This window comes from Camelina sativa, chromosome 18 (assembly GCF_000633955.1).
Source record: "Camelina sativa cultivar DH55 chromosome 18, Cs, whole genome shotgun sequence".
Classification (NCBI taxonomy): Eukaryota; Viridiplantae; Streptophyta; class Magnoliopsida; order Brassicales; family Brassicaceae; genus Camelina; species Camelina sativa.
In genome coordinates, this window is record NC_025702.1 from 15,541,408 (window position 1) to 15,561,179 (window position 19,772).

Genomic DNA, 19,772 nt, shown 5'->3' on the forward strand with positions numbered 1-19,772 from the left:
AAAAAAAAAAAAAAAAAAAAAAAAAAAAAAATGGACCAAAAGATGTAATAATAATACTTACGATGATGAAGAACAAACAAGATCGAGAAAAAGAAAAAAGAAATACTCAATATTTGTTTTTTTTTTCGATTTTGAAAGTTTCAATCTTTAAACAACCTAAGAACTACCCATGAAATAAAGATACTACTACTTCTCTCTCTCTCTCTCTCTTTGTGTAAGAAGAACATGTATATATGTATGATTCGAGAAGGACTCGGTCTTAAGAACCAAGTATTCACAATTTTCTTGAATTTAAAAAAAAAAAAACAAAAATAAACTAATATATGTATATATATAAATAACTGAAATAAAATGAGGATTGGTTCGTTGTTCACCGAATGAGAAACTGGCAGCAGCAATAATAACATTGAAAATATTTATTAAAAAGAAAAAAACCATACTTACCGAAGCAGCTTGCATTTTTTTGGTGTTCTTGGGTTTTTTTTTTTTTTTTGGGGATTCAGTAAAGAAAGCTCCGATGATTCGTCTTCTCTCTCCTTTTGTATTTTTTCTAGATGTTTCTAAGAGAGGAGGAAACCCTCTGATGGATGAAACTTCTTCTCCTCTGAAAAAAGCTTTTTTATTTTATTTATTTATTTTGTAAGTTCTTAAGAATTTTTTTTTGGTTTTGTATTTTTTAATAATAAAAAAAAAGTTGTAAATATCTTCACGTGCTTTTCGAAGATATTATGTACACACAACACACATATATATATGCTTTGATTTGACCTGTAACCAATGCTTCACTTGTTTTTTATATTTACTACTATAATCTTTTCTATGCTCCAAAATCTTACATTTGTAACCATTTAATTTGTTCTCATCAAGTTACTGTATATTATATTTATTGAAATATTAAATATATAAATTTTTTGTTTACGAAAATGATTTTTCACTTTTTGTTTATTTCTCTTGCTTCCCAAATTCTGATGACGAGAGAATAGAATTATATCTGGGACTAATATAAAACAACCGCTACTGCAGTGTTTAACAAATTTCTTTTGTTTAGTTTTAAGTTTCTATTAAATTCAGTAAAAAGGTTAGTCATCTACTTATATAGTTTAAACTCTTTCAAATGTGTTCAGTATAGTTCTTTTCATTCTACAAATACTTTTAATTAGTTTTACAGTTTTTTTTTTTTGACAAAACAACTTTCATTACACTTAAAACCTCAAAAAAGATATGTTCTTATAAATTAGAAACAAAGGGTTACAAGAAATGTAAAGATAAAGACTACATGAGTCTTCCAAAAAGATGCACAACCTTAAGGAGTTTGCAAAGGATGGAAGATCTTTTGATGTCTTGTAGGATTCAAGATTGAAGACAAGCTTCAGAAAATCTCTGACCAACAAGTGATCATACTTCACTTTTACGATAGACGCATAGGAGCTTTTAAGAGTGTGCTCCATGGAGGAGGCTAAAGGGTGAGATGGTTGCCAAGTGCTCATGGCGATTGACTAAGATGAAACCGGGAAACGCATTTGATGGGTGACAAGCCGTAACAAAGCAGGTGGGTCATCCCTCACATGACAATGGAGGTAAATGGATTCCACACAAAACTTGTAATCAGTTTGGTCATGGAAAAAGTCAACATACCCAAGCTTTCGATCTAATGGCGGTAGAAGAAACAGGGGATCAAAGGGTTCAAGGATAGGGTTCAAGCAAGTTGTCGGACCAGATTCATAATTATGGCTACACAAAGCAAGCATCCGGACAGGGTTAAAAAACTGACCTCGACAAAACAATCTATCAAACAACTTTGGAGACACCGATGTTCTGCTACCGAAAAAACCTCGTCTTGACCAAGCAGATATAATTGGTACGTCCATAGAGATGCAAAATAGTTCTTGATTGGGTTCAAGGAACAGGTGCGGTGGATATAGGAGGCTGGTTAAGGCGAGGTAACCCAACACTGTAACGGTAGGATCGTAATGCCAAGCTTTACCAAGCAGTCTCTCTAAAAGAGATCATCCCTGGGAGATCCGACAAAAACTGTTTTCAAATAACTCTCATACCATTCAAACAATGATGACGGCTTAAGGATCGATCCATCTATCGAGGGAACCTCGTCTTGACCAAGCAGATAACACCGGTACTAAACAATTTGAACTTGATATAAAGCAATTATAGACGGATCGAGGAAGGTTCCAGTGTAGGGATGAATCATAGTCTAAGCAGACTAGACTATCTACCAGGATTCCAAAGTAAGATTGTGGAGCAAACCTGGGCCAAAGAGATAAAGAGGTTGGGATAGAGCAAGTCGGGGTTATGGTGTTCTTCGTCAAGATCTTTAAAGACACTGGCGTCAACACAGAGCTCCCGTCCAACTGCAGCCAAGTAAAACACTTGGAGAGAGGATATAAATCCGAGGATCGGTGAGATGTTAAGGTTGACTGTGAAAAAAATCCATATCGAGAGATAATCACCAAGAAAACCAGGACATTCGGGGGGTTGAGGGGTGAACTCAGGTAGTTTGGTACTCATACCAGCAGGCACACTAAGAGAGGAGGATGGAAGTGGAAGAACGATGGAAGGTGGCTGAAGCTGATGCAAAACCGGAGTTGAGATCTGGACACTCAGGAGGACTCCGATGAAAAGAACCAAAGACATGGACGAGATTTGTAGACAAAAGTAGTAAAGGATGAGAGAGATTGAGAGATTCCGACGCCAGTAAAATGAATAGAGCAGTGCTTCGATTATCGTGTCTGAGAGAGAATTAGGACGAACCAGTCTTTCTCAACTATAACAAATTTTTTAATTAGTTTTACAGTTAAGCTATGATACAGTCATACAAGTACTAAATATAGCCATTAACGATTTAGTTTGCCCATGAAGATGGTCGGTCCAAATACCCAAAAAGCTCTTTGCCACGACTCGTTTTTTCTTTTTTTAATTAGCATCCCATGTAGAATTTCTTCAACTAGGACGAGTGTGGCTTGTTTGGCAAACAGAATTATGAATCCATATACACTCGTTTATAATTAATTATATTAGTATTATCATGAACCAGTGATAATTATGACCAAGACATGGAATTAACATTAGTTGTTAATTAGTTTTGTGATAGAATTCCACAAACATTCACATAACATAATTAACTCTATATCTTAACCCAAGATATTGTTTCAGGTTAATTGTAAGTTGTATTGTGGATCAAAAGATGGATTTGACTAAAGTATGCTAAATGAGCCATCATTTTGATAGAACATGTTCCAAATCTTCTATGTATAGAGACGGTACAAAGGTGAGAAGGGGTGGGGTAGGAGTGTAGGACTAACGCGGTCAAACCCAGTCTTCAATCCACATATTTATTGTGGTTCAATCTTATTTTTTCCAACTATATATTTAGAAATTGGAGCTAGGGTTTAATTAAAGAGTCCCTTAATTAAATTTCATAATTTAAGGTTTAGATTTCGTAATTTATGATTTATGAAATTATTAAATGAGGAAGAATACTAAACACGTAGAATTCATAAATCATAACATATACATGCGATTTTCTAGTATTGTATCGTTTAGCCATCGTGGTATTAATTAGAGACAAATTAACTGCGCTAGCATTTGAAAGCAAGCTAGGTTAAAAAAAAGTCCACATGTTCTAGCATTTGAAATATATGTTCGTAACTAAACATTATGGATGTTATTATGATTTTCAAAAAGTATTTTTATAGTTTTATGAAAAAATAGTTGTATTTTTATGGTGATTAATTTATTGGGAAAGTATTAATGTGTAAAGACACACGTACGCACGCACACTCAATGAAGAAGGCAAAATATGTGACCATATTTCAACAACTACTATTTAATTTATTTTTCCTGCCAACCATTTGGTAGCTCATATACCAGACAATGTTTTACTGCAATTTTGTCATCACATAAGAACAAATTTGAAAAAGAATTAAAGGACCAATTCACTTTGGCATATATACATATAGTTACGCTTATCGTAACGCACAAAGTAACCTTTGACAAAGATACTATTAATACTTTGTCGTCAGAAGGAAAAACGATTTTTGTTGGTGCATTGGTTTGACACATCTCGCGCTAAACTGTTCGCACAATATTTTGAACAGTTTTATCTGCCGTTTGCTCTTTGACATTGTTCGCAATCAACAGTTGAAAAATAGATAAACTAGACCACAATATGTAATTTAGATTTACTTGTGTCGATGTATTCCGATGAAGTAACCATATACTGTAGATGAATTAACACTTACATTTTTATTAACAGAGTTTATTATTTCTATAATGTTATAAGTTTTGATTCTCCTTAATGTTAGAAGCATAGTGGTATTTGTAGAATTTTATTTATAAATTCATAACGGATCCTATTTCTTGCTCTAATATTTTCCATATCTTCCTTCCAAAAAGAATAAGAATGTCAAGAAAAAAGTTTCGTGGAGTTATAAACACTTTCACTACAATACAAATCACTTTACTTTTAAAAATCAGTAACACAAGTAGTACCTCATCACTCATCACCAGGAGTTACACTCAAGTCAGTCGAATGAAAAAAAGTTATTAATCTCTGCATTATAGAAAGCTATATATAATATATGCGTTTATGTTCATATCATAGGAAAACTTACAAACGCCATTGGGAGACAAAGCAGAGTAAGGTATTGCAGATGTTGAAAAGATATATTGAAAACAGAGACAATACAGTACGTTCTTAATCTCACAAATACCTGAGAAGGTCTAGACAAGCAAATCAAAGGCAAAAGGAGTGATGAATTGCAAAACACTCACCAAAAGCACTCCCTTATGAAGCGGACAAAACAGAGTACTTTTACTAAGTGTGGGAAGATTAAATTAGCTCTGATTTCTATCCTATAATATAGTTCGGCTGCTACTTAGAGAGACTGGTGACTCACCTAAACCCATTTATAAAAGAAATAGTGTAAACGCCAATTGATACAAAACCAAAAGAAAAAAAAAATCCCCTAATATCATTGCTACGTACGTCACGATTCAATTGGTTATTGTCACAATTTATCCATGTAATCCAGTCAGTTATCTTCTTATCTAATTTGATATCTTCATATGAATAATTTCGATGCATATATATGTCAGAGAAAACAGTTGTAAGTAGTCGTAGTCCGATCATTTTACTTAGATCTACGAGTATGTGTATACAAAACCAAGACTCTAAAAGAATGAAAGGAAAAAACAAACGAAAGTTAGAAAAAAAAAGGTCGATGGTCGAATTTATCATTCCATATTAGTTTGTTGTAACTGTAAGTCACCATTCATTTTATAACGAATGTATTATTTCCAAACCCATTTGGTTTTCACTATTTGGATGGTTTCTAACGTTACGCCCTAGGTTGCATGGAAACGAAAACGGATACGCGGAAGCGAAACGTTTCGAAAACGAGAAACGATATTTTTCTAAAATTAAGAAATGGAAACGTTTTTGAAACATATGTATATATATATATATCTTGATATATATGTGTATACATAATATAACACCAAACATAAAACCTATATAAAAGAAATAGGTAAAACAACGCAATCTCAAAACATAAATATTAAATAATTGAATTAAAACACTAATAATATTATATATTTATATTTATTATAAATATAGATTTTTAAATTATTTTATTTATTAGGTTTCTAAGCTAAGAAAAAGTTTATATCGTATTTCCAAAACGAAAACGGAATTTTCATCGTATTTCTAAACATAGATTTTTAGGAATCGTGTTTCTGTGTTTTCACGAATTTCTGTTTATGAAACGTTTCAGAAACAGGAAACATACCTTAAAAAGAATTTCCATGCAATATAAATTACGCCTTAGCGGTCGATTTCCAAGATGAAATATTGAGCGTAGAGAGATGTTGAGACAAATATAGTAGATATATGAAAAAAAAAAGCTTACTTCAAGAAAAAAAAGAAACGACGAAAAAAAAAAACATGCAAAAGATATTTTAAGCTAAGATTGTTTCGCATTTATTCACATATAGTTCAACCTTCAATCATTCACAACAACAAAAAGTTGGAAAAAATAAATATATATAAAAAAATTAAATAAAAGTTCTGAAAAGTGAAAAAAGAACCCATAAGGTCATTAAACAAAGAGTTAGTACTGTCAGATCCAGCTAAATTCGTGGTCAGTAGACAACCATTAAAAGTGCAAAAACTTGAATAGATCTTTTTTAAAACCTACTTAAATAAATAATCTAAAGAAGAAAATATCTTTAACTCAAACAGAGTCTTTCTTTTCCTACATCCTTTTTTTTTTCTCACTAAAAAGATAAGAGAGAACTCATTCCAACCCAAAAACCGGTGTCTGCAAAACAGAGAGGTTCGACTTTGCATTTTGGTAAGAACTTGAAATGTTGTTATTAATCCAGTACCCTTCGTTACCGTTACCCATTGTCGTCGTTGTTGAGGAAAGCGGGATAGCCGAGACAGGGTTCGATGCAACGGAGTGATTGTTATACCCTTCTGACCCAACATAACCACCACCAAAGTTGTTTTCGCCTTCTTGCATTATCGGCATTATAGCATAACCAGGACAGGGGTTATGAAGATCGGACCCAAAGGTTGCTAACGGTCGCATCTCGGCTTTCGTGTTTGCCTGCTGGAATCCAAAAACGTTGGACCAATAATGATCAGCCGGGTCTGGTTTGATCGGTATACCGGTGTTGTAAAAAGTTCCTCCATGGTCATGGACCGGTGTTGCCACGTCGAAGGTGAGCGACGGTGTTGTCAGAGATGGAGGTTCGGATGGAGTTAGATCAACGGTTTTGTCAGCTGTTGTTGTTGCGGTAGGTTGGGATGGTTTAGGCATTAGTCCACCCACGGGGAGATTACAGCTAGCAATAGACTTGACATCGTACCGACTGATGTCAAAATTGGTGACTGCATTTAGGCCACGGAATTTGATCGCTGCTATATCATAAGCCTCTGCAGCTTCCTCCTGAGTGCCTGAAGTGTAATATCCAATTACTTACATTTCTGCTGGAATCGTAACCAAAACAGAATTATAAATCAGATCGTAACAATATCGGAATGTAACTCACTAAATGTTCCGAGGTAAAGGTCTTTGTTGCCTGCAACTCTTCCAATTCGTGCCTGCCATCGACCATGCTGATGATGTCTGCATTATTGCAGTAAAGTTTGAATCATTTAAAGTAGGAACATAACACCCTGATTAAGAGTAGTTCATAGAATTCTAATCAAGTAGGATTAAAAAGATCTAATGGTTAGGAGAACGAACAGACCTAGTGACACCTCTGTACATGGACGCACCCCTAGAGAATCCACTGCTTTTCCTATAATAAAATAAAAAAACGTACTTTGGTTAAGAAGCAAGTTCGAATTTTTTTGCAACATTTATGAGAACAGAAACGTATCACAAATTAAATTATTACCGTCTTAGAGAAGCAACGAACTCTTGTCGAGTCATATGTTTCATCTCTTCAAGTTCAGATTCGTAATTCGATATCTGATTACAAGTACTTACCGGTGAATAAATATATACAAATTATGAAACTTCTTAAGAGAAATATAAAATTAGGAGAGTAATTTACGGGGAAATTAGTGGTAGTAGTAGGACCCCAATACTTAAGAGCAGCGAGGTCGTAAGCTCTAGCTGCTTTCTCTTCCTTATCATAACCACCTGAACATAACAAATACAAGGGAGAATGATAACATTTCAGAAGGGAATTAAATTTGACAAGAAATAAGAAAGAGATGGTATGATGATGATGAAATAAATTGTTTAAAGAGAGAATTTATTGGAACTCACCTAAATAAACTGCAGCACAATTAAAATCATCACAAAAAATATCAGATCGTCCACGGTTGTGTAATCATTTCACGTCACAGAGACAAAAACACAGCGACGTTAGATTCTGAGAGTGACCTCATAAGTTAAAAAGTAAAAGTAAAAAGAAAATAACGCGCATTAAAGTAAATATCAACAAACAAACGCATATTTCACAGCGCATTTTAAGTTGAAGGTGTACCTTGTCTTCCTTTTCTGCTTTGGCCTTCTCTTCGGCAACTATTGTCCCATAGATGAGCTTCGTATCTTCCGGTCCATCTATGTCTGTTTAATTCATTAAAATTTCAATTATTACTCATTATAAACACATGCATTTTTACACATATCAAGAAAGACATAGACCTCTTTATATATTAATGTACCACAAATGTTACACTATCGTTTGGTTATTATATAGGGAATGTATAATTTGTTGAACGAACCTTGTGACTCCTCTATAAATCGAAGTACGTTGTCCGAAACTCTCTACGCTCTTCTTCGGGGTGGGCGAAGTCTCTGGGACAACTAGAGGGTTCTGTTGTTGCTTGTGTACGCTCGAGACTTCCGATGAGTGTCCACCGGAGTATTTTCCGAGAAAGCTAGCTGCGATTGATTTGAGCTCAGAGTCGTAGATCTCGGCGGCTGAGGGAGGATGAAGAGGTGGCTGTAGGTCGGAAGAAAAGACAACGCCGCCGAGAGATTGCATTTGTTGCATTGGTCTTGTTGTCGTCGTTGTGGCTCCACCGCCGAGGAAATTTTCGAGTTTAGGACCGCCGGGGTAAATGGAAAGGACCGCCGTGGCATCGCCGGTTGAAACTCCCGGTGAACCATCTTGCCGTTCGACTGAAAATTAAATTCATATGAGAGGGTATTGAGGTAATTAGTGTTTAACTCTAAAGGAGACAATATCTAGTGAAAGATTCTATAGGAACATTAATTAGATCTAGTACATAGTATAACTCATTAGATTAGATTTGATTGATTTCCAAGGACACTTAAACCAAACAGAAGTAATGAATTGAGTATAGGCTACTAAATCTAAATAAGCAAAAGTTTAATTAAACCAAAAAGGGTAAAGAACTGGTCTAGGTGCAACAAAACACACAAAATTGGTTTGTCCTAAGTCATATAAAATTTCAAAAGACAAAAACACAAAACAAAGTAAAAACTAATAAGTTGAGAGAGAAAGAGAACCTGGAGAAGTGGAGAAAGCTTGAAAGAGAGAGAGGTGAGAAGGGTGAGGATGTTGATGATCAGATGTGGAGGAAGTGAGATTAGGGTTTGAGGAAGAGTTGAAGTTGTTGTTGTTGTTGTTGGAGAGAGAGAAAGAGAGCCAGTTCTGGTGGGAAGAAGATGAAGAAGAAGGAGACAAAGAAGAATCATAGCTAGAAGAAGAAGACGATTTGTTGTTATTGTTCTTCATCTTTGGGAATAGGGTTTTTTTCTCTTTGGGGACTCGTGAAGTCTTTTGGATGAGAGAGATAGAGTGAGAGATTTATCACTGGTGATTTCTCACGACTTTGGAAATAGTGGAAGGTCTCGTCTTTTAACTCCCTTCCTCTAGGGTTTGAGAGATAGATAGAGAGAGAAAGAGAGAGGACACGACACAGATATAGAGGTCAATATGAGAGAGACGAGTGAGGAAATGTATGAGAGAGAGGAACAGAGAAATAGAGGGAGAGAGAGAGGAACAGCACGAGGGTCGAGACTCTGTAGTTTATATTCGAACTTCAACGCTAAAAAATAGTATATCAATATTTGACAATTTTGATTAGAAAATTACATGCAGAGACCACGTAATCATATAAAACAATTAGAATGTCGGATGTATATATTATAGCTAATGATAGTTTCGTGTTTACTAGTTTTAGTATTAACTCAAAACTACTAAATAGATAAAATTCGCACATCTTTATTTATTTTTTGGATTACCTTTGAAAACATATGATAATCAGTTTTAAGTTTTTAACTACTGATAGGATTTTTAGTGTAGTCAGCAGCTCCTACCAAAAAAAAAGTCATCTAGTACGTATTTACCAAATAATGTAATGATGAAACTAAATTATTTCTAGGAAAGAAACAGTAAAAAGCAAAATAAAAAATAGTTGAGCAAAGAGAGAGAGAGGAAGACAGCAAAAGGGCAAGTGGAAGCTTTTGATGGGATGAACTGGGCGGCGACTGGTCTCACGTCACTTTCATTTTCATTTTTATTTTTAATTTTCTGTTTCGTGTTTCTTCTTCTGACGTGTAAGAACGAACGGTCTACGTAGTAATACACATACGGTGAATGGTTTGAAATTTTGTTTTTGTCTAAAGTAAATAGTTTATTAATGGATGCAAGTTGAGAATCCAAAACACAAAATCATATCTTAAGATTAGGCAATCTTAGCATATATTAACCAAAATAATGTCATATTAACCCAGTAATTTTTAATTAAAAATCTCATTCATTACTGTGGATAAGACTTAGCCTCCTCAATCCTAGGTTAATTGTTTTAAATTCATTTTACATTCATTACTATTATTCTATTCGCATGCATAATAAGAAATGTTTATTTTTATAAAATTTAATCAATTAGAAACAAAATTACATAAAATAAATAATAAAAAATATAAAATTAATCTAAAAACTACTTTAAAAATTGAAAATATTTTATATTATAAAACAAACAAAACTTCTAAAACATCTTATATTGTGAAAGTGATGGAATATTAAACTAAAAGCTTAATACAAAATAGTACAAGGAAAGTGGAATAATTGGAGATGGTCCAATAAGGTGACGCGTGTCCCCTCTGTTCTGTATCCAATTATTACAAACTTTGGCCCTTCCTCTTCGTCATTCTTTGACCACTCCAATATCAATTTGACATTTTCGTCTACTCTTTTTTTCCTTTTTTTTTTTAAATTCATTACGTTCTGCGATTCATGAAAAAAAAAATATTAAAACACTTTATTAAAAGCTCGCTATTCATATCGGCTTGGCGCCAATTTCTCATTCTTTTGATTTACCATATGCTCTTTTTCTTAAAAAAAAATTGTTATGATTTTAATCTAGGAATTCGGAATCACATATCAAAATTTTAGTCACGTAAATTGAAATGCTTAGGAATTCGGTAAATTCTACATTTTTAATTAAACAACATTCGCTAATCTAATCTAACTTTTTGTCGTGGCAAAACAAAAAAAAGGGTGGTCCGTAGAAAACAATTAGTATGTTTCTAGCAATTGATGTGTTTCGTACGGAGGCAAACGTGGAATCAATTGTTGAATGACAACTTTGTTCCTCCTCGTTTATTTATCTAATGAAACTATATAATAGCGTTTTATGTTTATTTAGCGAGTTTGATTTGGCGAGTGCGACTACTTAAAAAAAGAAAAAAAAAGTTTTGAGTAAAATCTGTGGACTGTATTTGGTGAGATCTGCTAAAACCAATCCAGTTAAAGCTAATTTAATTACATGGTTGGGACCTAAAAGAAGATGGTGAGCTTTAATTAAGTGGTAATGGCGAAGCACATGGTTTGCACTTTGCATGTAAACCGTCCACACGTCAGCCACTATGCACACGTGTCTTCTGCATGCTGCGTTATCCCATTGTCTATCTCTTCACCCTGCACCATTATCGTGTTTTGACAATTATATTTATATATCTGTTTCCTTTCAATTTTGTTTTCTACGCTTCAACATTATTTTATACTACAATACCAATTACTCAAAAAGATCATTGACAAAAAAAAACTATGCAATATGAATCTCTTATATATTCATGGATACGAGAGTGGTGCGAATACACTAGATGCGGAAATAACACTTTAAAATGCGAAATATATGCCAGCTTTTAAAGCACGTCTTTGGTCTCCAGGTCGCGTCATCAATTCGGTGTATCACGTGTTATATAATCTTTTTTTTTTCCTGATTAGCTAAATAAACTCTAAGCCATACAACATTATCATTTTGTTCTATTAGCTTATATAAGTAGTAAGTATATTCTAATATATGCTGCCTTTTCCATTGAAAGCGGCGGAGCGATGGAGTTATTTAATGGGGATTGTGCGGTCAAAGAATGTGAAACCACAAGTTTATTATATGAAATGTCGAACAAAGCAAAATTTTATATAAGTTGAACAAGATTCCAAAAAGAGGGCACGGTGGACCGGTCGAAAGTAAAGTAATGAAACCGGAGTGGGTGTATAGCTTACTTTTGGACTAAGCAAACTCACCTCACGATTAACTGATCTCTTCGAATTCAAATGCTAAAAAAAAAGGAAACAAAAGTTTATGTTTAGTATGATGGGTTCAACAATCACTAGTCAAGTCATGGAGCTTAAAATTTGATTTTTCATTTTATGTATTTATCACTTTGCTCAAAAACTCATAATAGTCGGTCAAGGGATGCACAAACTATAAATTCGGTATTTAAAATGTGATGTTTGGTAGTAAAATAAAATTGTATTTGTATACAATATTGATTGTTTGATTTATCCATTCATACAAAAACTCAAAATGACGAGGCTATGAAAAAAAAACGTGTAATTTTTTGCGTTTCAGCTTTTGATAGTTTTAGGTAAAAAAGGAAAAATAGGAGGTGGTGCTAAAAACAAATTTCCCCAACGAAAATAAAGACAGGAAATGTCGCCAAAGAGTTCGGCGCCGAAATATACGAGTTGTTGTTTTAAGATTTCATTCACATTTTTTTTTAAAAAAAAACTTGCATTTTTCTAAAAATGATAAACATGAAGTTATAACTGATTTAACCAAGGGAAAAACACATTTGAACTAACCGATCCAGAATCAAGCGTGGGCCTTTGTATCATACAATTATACAAATAATGAAATAAGAATACATTACAAAAAACTACATATATATATAAACGAAGTTGTACGAAAAAAAAAATATAGAAATGGGTCTGAATTTGGAAAGCTACATCATCAAATCATTCCCCACGTTTGCTTTGTCATCCTACTATTTTGTTATTATTGCACATTGTGAATTATCGCATGACACTTTTCCATTTTAATATAAAAATAAATAATATAGTTCATTTTTGTCTTTGTTGACTTGAAAAAAAAAGTATCTCTATATTTGTATAGGTATTATAATAAACACTTTGCTGCTTATTGGACGATGAAATAGGCATTTTGTTTTTGTTTGTTGATTGTTCATGTCGCTGGAGAGCTTTTTATCTCAGTCGTTCAAAAATAACAATAGTATTATTTTAGCTGGCTCAAGAATATCTAACGGCTACAATCGTTTTGTCCAGCCTATTATAGTGTGCATGAGGTCATGCGATTAAAATCCCAAAGACTTTATAAATTCATATAATAAGTCGCTAAATTGTTATTATATGGTGCATCTATATTAATTGGGGGGGGGGGGGCATTTATGAAATTTGAAGCAAGTATTACAGCTGTTGATGATTTTTTTGTTTTGTTTGGGTCCAGCTGCCACATCTATCTCATACATACTTGGATCTGCCCAATCGAAGATATATATGGGCTTAAGATATTAGATAACTGGCCCATAAATACAATAAATAGAATTCTTTCTTTTTTTTAGTTAAGATTTTTGCAATTAAGTCATTTTCAAAGTATTACTATCAAAATGTTGATTATATATTTCTAAGAGATTTGATAGATAAAAAATAAACAAGACTCCAAAAAAAAAATATGAATGTTTTTACTATATTCGGATAATTTTTCGAAGTCTGATACTATTTTGTAAATTCATCGTGTCGACGGTGTCGTTGTTTTAAGTATTAATCTGGTACAAAACAATGATTAAAGAGAAGAACTTTTAACGATAACCAGTATGATTGTTTCTTGGGTNCTTTTTGTTTGGGTCCAGCTGCCACATCTATGACTATGATAGATGATCTATCTCATACATACTTGGATCTGCCCAATCGAAGATATATATGGGCTTAAGATATAAGATCATTGGCCCATCTATACAATAAATAGAATTTTTTTTTAGTTTAAGATTCATAAGTATTACGATCAAAATTGTTGATTATATATTTCTAAAAGATTTGATAGATAAAAATAAACAAGACGCCAAAAATATATATATTCGGATAATTTTTCGAAGTCTGATACTTTTTTTTTTTTGTAATTTTTTATCGTGTCGACGGTGTCGTTGTCTTGAGTATTAATCTGGTACAATTAAAACAATGATTAAAGAGAAGAGCTTTTTAACGATAACCAGTATAATTGTTTCTTGGGTTCCGAGGTGGACAACCGCTAAACCATTGACGTGGGGAAGCCTTTATCAATCGCCGATCTTTCGAGGAAGACGACGACGACGAAGAAGAAGAAGATGATGATGAGCTCGACCTGTAATCCTCATCAAACTTGTCGAATCTCTCCAATTCATCACAAGATTTTGAGCTACCGCTACGACCATTATTATAATCTGAGGGATCATACGGGCAAATGTCTATTAGATGTTACATATATATAAACATTGTTTTAAAAAGAATTTTAAAGAAGAATAACAAAAATTATAGTATATGATTTGCAGAATGACGAAATGATTAGTTATATTTTTTTTTACCAATTCGCCAATTACTGTGTTATATAAACGAGTCCGTGCGCATTATACTTTCCACATTCGTTCATTTCATAGTGTAATTAATCAAAACCTAAATTAAAAGTGTAGATACTTTAGGTTGCACTTGATTAAACGATCAATATTGTTTATATACATCTTGTGAAATTTCCAAATACATTGATAATTAAAAGTTACCATATATATAATAAACGTAATTACCTTTACTAAGCATGCTTTGGCTTGACCATCTAGAGAAACATCTCTTACGAAGATTCTTCCACTTCCAAATCTTAAGATTCGCCGGAAAAAGAGAATGTTTATTAGAGTCTGCGACGACTGAAATTGAGGGTTTTGGGAAACCAAGGCTGAGAAACGCCGGAGGAGGAGTAATCGGAGGAACGGCGTCTTCCGGTGGAGGATTGATCGGCGTTCCCGGCTGCATCTCCCACTTAAAAGGAACCCCTTTGTCGAGGCTCCGATGATGATAGTAATAGAACAGTCTAGAAGAGCCTCCCACCGATGAGTTTCTTGAGATCATTGATTCTCTCTTGCATAGATCATCCTCCATTAACAATAATGAAGCTTTTGGTGTTGGACATGTGTTATTGTGTTCTTCATTCATGATGATGCTCGTTTGTACGTATAAAGGGAGAAGGATGGATACGTGAGATTTATGGCGATGATATAGAGTGCAACTATATATGTGTGTGTGTGTATATTTTTATATATGGAAAGAGAGATTCTTGCCCGATAAAATGGGCGTAAGAATGGATATAAATTGATTTAATGGTTAGGAGAGTTGACTATATATGTGAATCTTAGACGCATGATGTATTACATGTAACGAGTTTGATTATAATGTCTTGTTAATATAAATACATAATTTTTGTCAGGGTTTGACTTTGATTGTAATATACAAAAACAAAACTCAATTACTTGTATTCTTTGGTGATCATTAGGTTGCTTTGGCACGGGCCAATGTGTGTATCATTAACATTGATTCAAAGAAGTTGTACGCTTTAAATGGTTTCAGTGGTGGTGGATAAGACCGAATTATATTTGATGCACAATTGGTTGATTCACCATCGGAAATTTATTCTAAACTACGATTAAAGAAACTGTATATTCCAAAAGAAGAAATCAACCATTTCTCATTGTAATCCCCACCAAGCTTATACTCCTCTAATCTGCTATACAAAGATAATTTAGATATATTATCTTTGGAATTACGTACCCAATTAATATTTTGTCCCGTGATTAGATTGCTTATTAATTATTAATTTATTATTTTGTTTGGAAACCGGTTCTTCATAGTGGCCAACCACAATTGCCAATTGGTCAGTTTTATTTCTTATCATTGTAACAGGAATATTTAGTAATTGCCAAGGCAAATCCGATAATTATGAATTACAATATACCAATTAAAGAAACTCAACTATCCAACAGAGAAATAAATCAAAACTATTTAAAACATTTATATTTTACTTTATCTTTCTTTCCCCACCAAGGAATTTCTGTTGAAAATTGTTTGTTTTATAAGGAACTTTTTTAAATAATGATTTCCCTTTTTGGAGTTATAAAATATTTGATTTCCTTTATATACTTAGATATTAAAAATCTATGTTTACTTTAAGATGAAACGCACGTTAATACAGTTTGAAGGACGGCTGATTTCATATGCGCATGTGAAGGCAAATGACCAACCCCTTAAGAGACGCCAAACTTTGCGTACTCCTCAATTTCATATCGTTGAGATTTTTTTTAAACCCATTTTTGCATGAATCGCCATCGCGCTAATCACGCAATTACCACAATTAAACCCACTTTTACGAAAACATACGATTTTAATTCTTCTTCTTTTATTTAAAGCAAGTTCCAATCAAGAAATTGTGGCCACGCAACCGAGTATGTTCTGTTATTACAGCAAAAAAACTTATTAGTGTTGCTAAAACTGACGCTACGTGAATCGCATCCCAATTTATTCAAAATATTCGAATCTTTGATTATAAAGAAAAAACAAGGCGTGGCAACAATACGGTATTCGAGTTTTTGACTCATGAAGTGAAAACCAAATTTTAAAATCGAGTTTAAGGATGGTAGCTAAGAATAATGTTACTACTTTTTCTCTTGTAGCTCTCTGTCAAAAAGAATGATTTCTGTTGTAAAAAGTAAATACGATCTAACCAAATTCAATTCACCCCTAGTATCTACTATTCATATCTAAGAGTTACAGAACTGCAAATGTCTATAAGTCTCCTAAATTATATTGGACAGACCAAAACAATCTAATCATGAGAATAGTTTCAAAGTGATTTGATTAGTTTGGTTTGGAACTTGGAACAAAGAACATGGTGTTTGTCTTCTATGACTTACTGTGTGATTGCTAATTTAGTAGATATGAGATACTGTAACAGAGAGTACGAATCTTGATTTTTTTGACACTAAACAACCCATCATTAAGCCTTGATCATTTATAGTAAGAATTTTTATCTCCAAAAAGGAGACAGGATCTCTGATTTGACACAACTAAAAACTTGAATATACATAGCTTCGATATGGAAGGAGAGGTTTGTGATTGGAACACATTACTAAGACTACATTTTGCGACAAATCTTTTAGCAACATACCTTAACATGGATCCATTGCTTTTAAGTTTTTAGGCATCTTCATACTCCCTGCGGATACATTATATAAATAGAGACCAGTCAAGAGTCATTATTAAGCTCTTTTTTTGTGAAACAAAAACGATAAAGAACATCTTTACGAAGAAATAATGTAACGGAGTACTAAAGGAGAGAGGAATCTATAAGTATACCTCAGCTGCCAGCGGAACTACGGATTTCCTGTTACAAGTTTGGCTACTATCAGTTGTTTCACATAACCATCTTTGTTTAGAGCCAAAATTAAAGAATATAAATTGATACCTTCGCTGCTCTGATTTAGGGAGATGTTTCGACATTATGGACTCCTGCAATAGAATAAACAGATGTCAAAGACATTTTCAATAAACTTAGTGTTGCTTCGAAAACATCAATAATTGTAGAGGCTGAGGAAAATAGTCTCTGAGCTGTTAGTAAAAGAAAAATGAGGAAGAGAACCTGTTCTTGGATTATACTTCTTGCCTCAACAAGCTGAGCTTCGAGTTCAAGCTCTCTCTCTGTTGCTTCAGATGTAACAGATGCTCCTTTAGGTTCATCTTGTAACTGGACCATGCGTTCCTTTATTTTTATGTCCCAAGGAAATAATAAGAAACAGCAAAAAGGTTAACTACAGATAAAAGATGGAATTTGCTGAGTAAATGCATAATGTCGTTAAGGAAAAACCTTTATAGAAGCCATCTTAGTGCGCAAACTTTCTTCTATATGACCTCTACCCATCCGGAAAGGTAGATCAAAGACGTCCTGTGTCATGACTAGTTAGTTAGATACTGGACCATCAATTATACAGGATTATTACAAACACATTCAATAAACTAAGATTATACATACCGTCTTCCCNTCAAAGACATTTTCAATAAACTTAGTGTTGCTTCGAAAACATCAATAATTGTAGAGGCTGAGGAAAATAGTCTCTGAGCTGTTAGTAAAAGAAAAATGAGGAAGAGAACCTGTTCTTGGATTATACTTCTTGCCTCAACAAGCTGAGCTTCGAGTTCAAGCTCTCTCTCTGTTGCTTCAGATGTAACAGATGCTCCTTTAGGTTCATCTTGTAACTGGACCATGCGTTCCTTTATTTTTATGTCCCAAGGAAATAATAAGAAACAGCAAAAAGGTTAACTACAGATAAAAGATGGAATTTGCTGAGTAAATGCATAATGTCGTTAAGGAAAAACCTTTATAGAAGCCATCTTAGTGCGCAAACTTTCTTCTATATGACCTCTACCCATCCGGAAAGGTAGATCAAAGACGTCCTGTGTCATGACTAGTTAGTTAGATACTGGACCATCAATTATACAGGATTATTACAAACACATTCAATAAACTAAGATTATACATACCGTCTTCCCACCCAGTGGAGATTGTGAAGTGTCAACCTCACGTTTGTCACTGCCAGCCAATGAAGGATTAGCTGACCCGTTTGGAGCATTTAGGAAATCACGCATATCCGTCTGCAACAAAACGAGAGATAAAAACTTTCGCTTATGAATAAAACATCTTAGGTTACTCAAGTCTCAAGTTAAGCTTAGCATGAAAAAAAGAGCAAACCTGCATGGATCGTAGTAATGCTCTTAGATTAGTGTTCTCAGCCATTAATTCTTGATTTTTCGCTTCATACGCATCCACCTGTAGGGGCAACGTTATTAAAGAATATGCCCTTTGGAACTCTGCATTGTGTTATTGATTTGATGTAGTTAGACTCATACTATCTTTTTGTAGAAATCAGTATCAGTCTTCTTGCCATTCCAGGTACCACGCTGCCTCCCTTCTTTCTATTATGTATATCAGACAATCAGTTAGGTGAAAATTTCCACATTTATCATTTTAATTATTGGAAAAAGCAAGAAGCTGGTAAAAAGGACCTGTAGCAGATTCATAATCTCCATTCCAGATCTTGATTCTTTCTTTTTCTCCATTAATACTTGATTCAGCCGTTCCTACAAGAGAAACAAAAAAAACTTAGTGATCACAATGCAGAATTTAAACAGGATACATAAAAGTAAGTTCCACGAGATAAGATGCACAACCTGCAACTTAATGTAATCCTTTTCCTTTTTCTTCATCTCGTGAATCTGTTGAGCTTTGACTTGCTATTCAGAGATTAGAGTATAAATGCAGAAAAATCCATCAGTACAATTCCCCCAAAAGAGAAAGTAGTTAATCCAAATACTATAAACTATCAGACCTGGTTACCAATCACCATCCTTTGGAATTCATCCCTCTCCTGCTGTAGCTTTTCAATCTGGGACTTCAAAGCTGCTGTGTTTTTGGCTTCCTGTCAAAAGAGTGAAGTCAGAATCAAACTCTCTTCAATCAAGAACCTAACCAAAAATCATCTCAGCAAAAACTTGAAAGGACTCACGGTTCTGGTAATTGTAGCGATTTCCCTGTCCTTCTGGTGAAGTTGCGCTTCAAGCCTCTCAACTTTAGCTTCAAGTCTAGCTATATCCGATTGTTGTCTATACACAGTAAGGGAATGCACATAAAAAACATTATGAACCCCTTCCGAAAATCAAATATCAAACTATGTTAAAGCATGATAGAGCAATAAAACATCTAGAAATATATATTCTTAGCCAGTGAAACACTTAACAATAGTCAATTCCTCCAAGAACAACAATTCAAAAGCCGCATTGAAAATTCAAAGAAGGAAGAAAACCAAAACTCACCTCTGTCTCAGCTCATTAGCAGAGTCTCTAAACTCTATATCACGCTGTCGCTGCTGCAGCAACGAGTACATACAATTGCA

General features: G+C 33.9%; 3 protein-coding genes across 3 annotated transcripts in view; all 3 read right to left on the reverse strand.

Moving 5' to 3' along the window:
* Positions 6,227–9,485, reverse strand: LOC104761819 (AP2-like ethylene-responsive transcription factor AIL5). The gene is made up of 9 exons (XM_010484950.2): positions 9,012–9,485; positions 8,261–8,660; positions 8,020–8,102; positions 7,800–7,808; positions 7,582–7,670; positions 7,423–7,496; positions 7,273–7,323; positions 7,072–7,148; positions 6,227–6,976 (listed from the first exon to the last, which is right to left on the reverse strand). The coding sequence occupies exons 1-9, from the start codon at positions 9,238–9,240 to the stop codon at positions 6,312–6,314; spliced, it is 1,677 nt and encodes a 558-aa protein (XP_010483252.1). The 5' UTR covers positions 9,241–9,485; the 3' UTR covers positions 6,227–6,311.
* LOC104761820 lies at positions 14,008–15,068 on the reverse strand. Its single transcript, XM_019240114.1, has 2 exons — positions 14,586–15,068; positions 14,008–14,228 (listed from the first exon to the last, which is right to left on the reverse strand). The coding sequence occupies exons 1-2, from the start codon at positions 14,986–14,988 to the stop codon at positions 14,008–14,010; spliced, it is 624 nt and encodes a 207-aa protein (XP_019095659.1). The 5' UTR covers positions 14,989–15,068.
* Positions 16,793–19,772, reverse strand: part of LOC104761821 (afadin- and alpha-actinin-binding protein-like) — a 4,077-nt gene continuing 1,097 nt past the window's right edge. Inside the window, exons 4-16 of the mRNA XM_010484951.1 lie at positions 19,693–19,772; positions 19,386–19,482; positions 19,209–19,298; positions 19,051–19,113; positions 18,886–18,960; positions 18,730–18,795; positions 18,572–18,649; positions 18,364–18,474; positions 18,199–18,276; positions 17,974–18,093; positions 17,291–17,334; positions 17,182–17,209; positions 16,793–17,041 (exon numbers count right to left, since the gene is read on the reverse strand). The exon at positions 19,693–19,772 is cut by the window's right edge and continues 9 nt beyond it. Coding sequence (XP_010483253.1) covers positions 17,033–17,041; positions 17,182–17,209; positions 17,291–17,334; positions 17,974–18,093; positions 18,199–18,276; positions 18,364–18,474; positions 18,572–18,649; positions 18,730–18,795; positions 18,886–18,960; positions 19,051–19,113; positions 19,209–19,298; positions 19,386–19,482; positions 19,693–19,772 — 939 coding nt within the window. The 3' untranslated portion in view covers positions 16,793–17,032. The remainder of the gene's footprint in view (positions 17,042–17,181; positions 17,210–17,290; positions 17,335–17,973; positions 18,094–18,198; positions 18,277–18,363; positions 18,475–18,571; positions 18,650–18,729; positions 18,796–18,885; positions 18,961–19,050; positions 19,114–19,208; positions 19,299–19,385; positions 19,483–19,692) is intronic.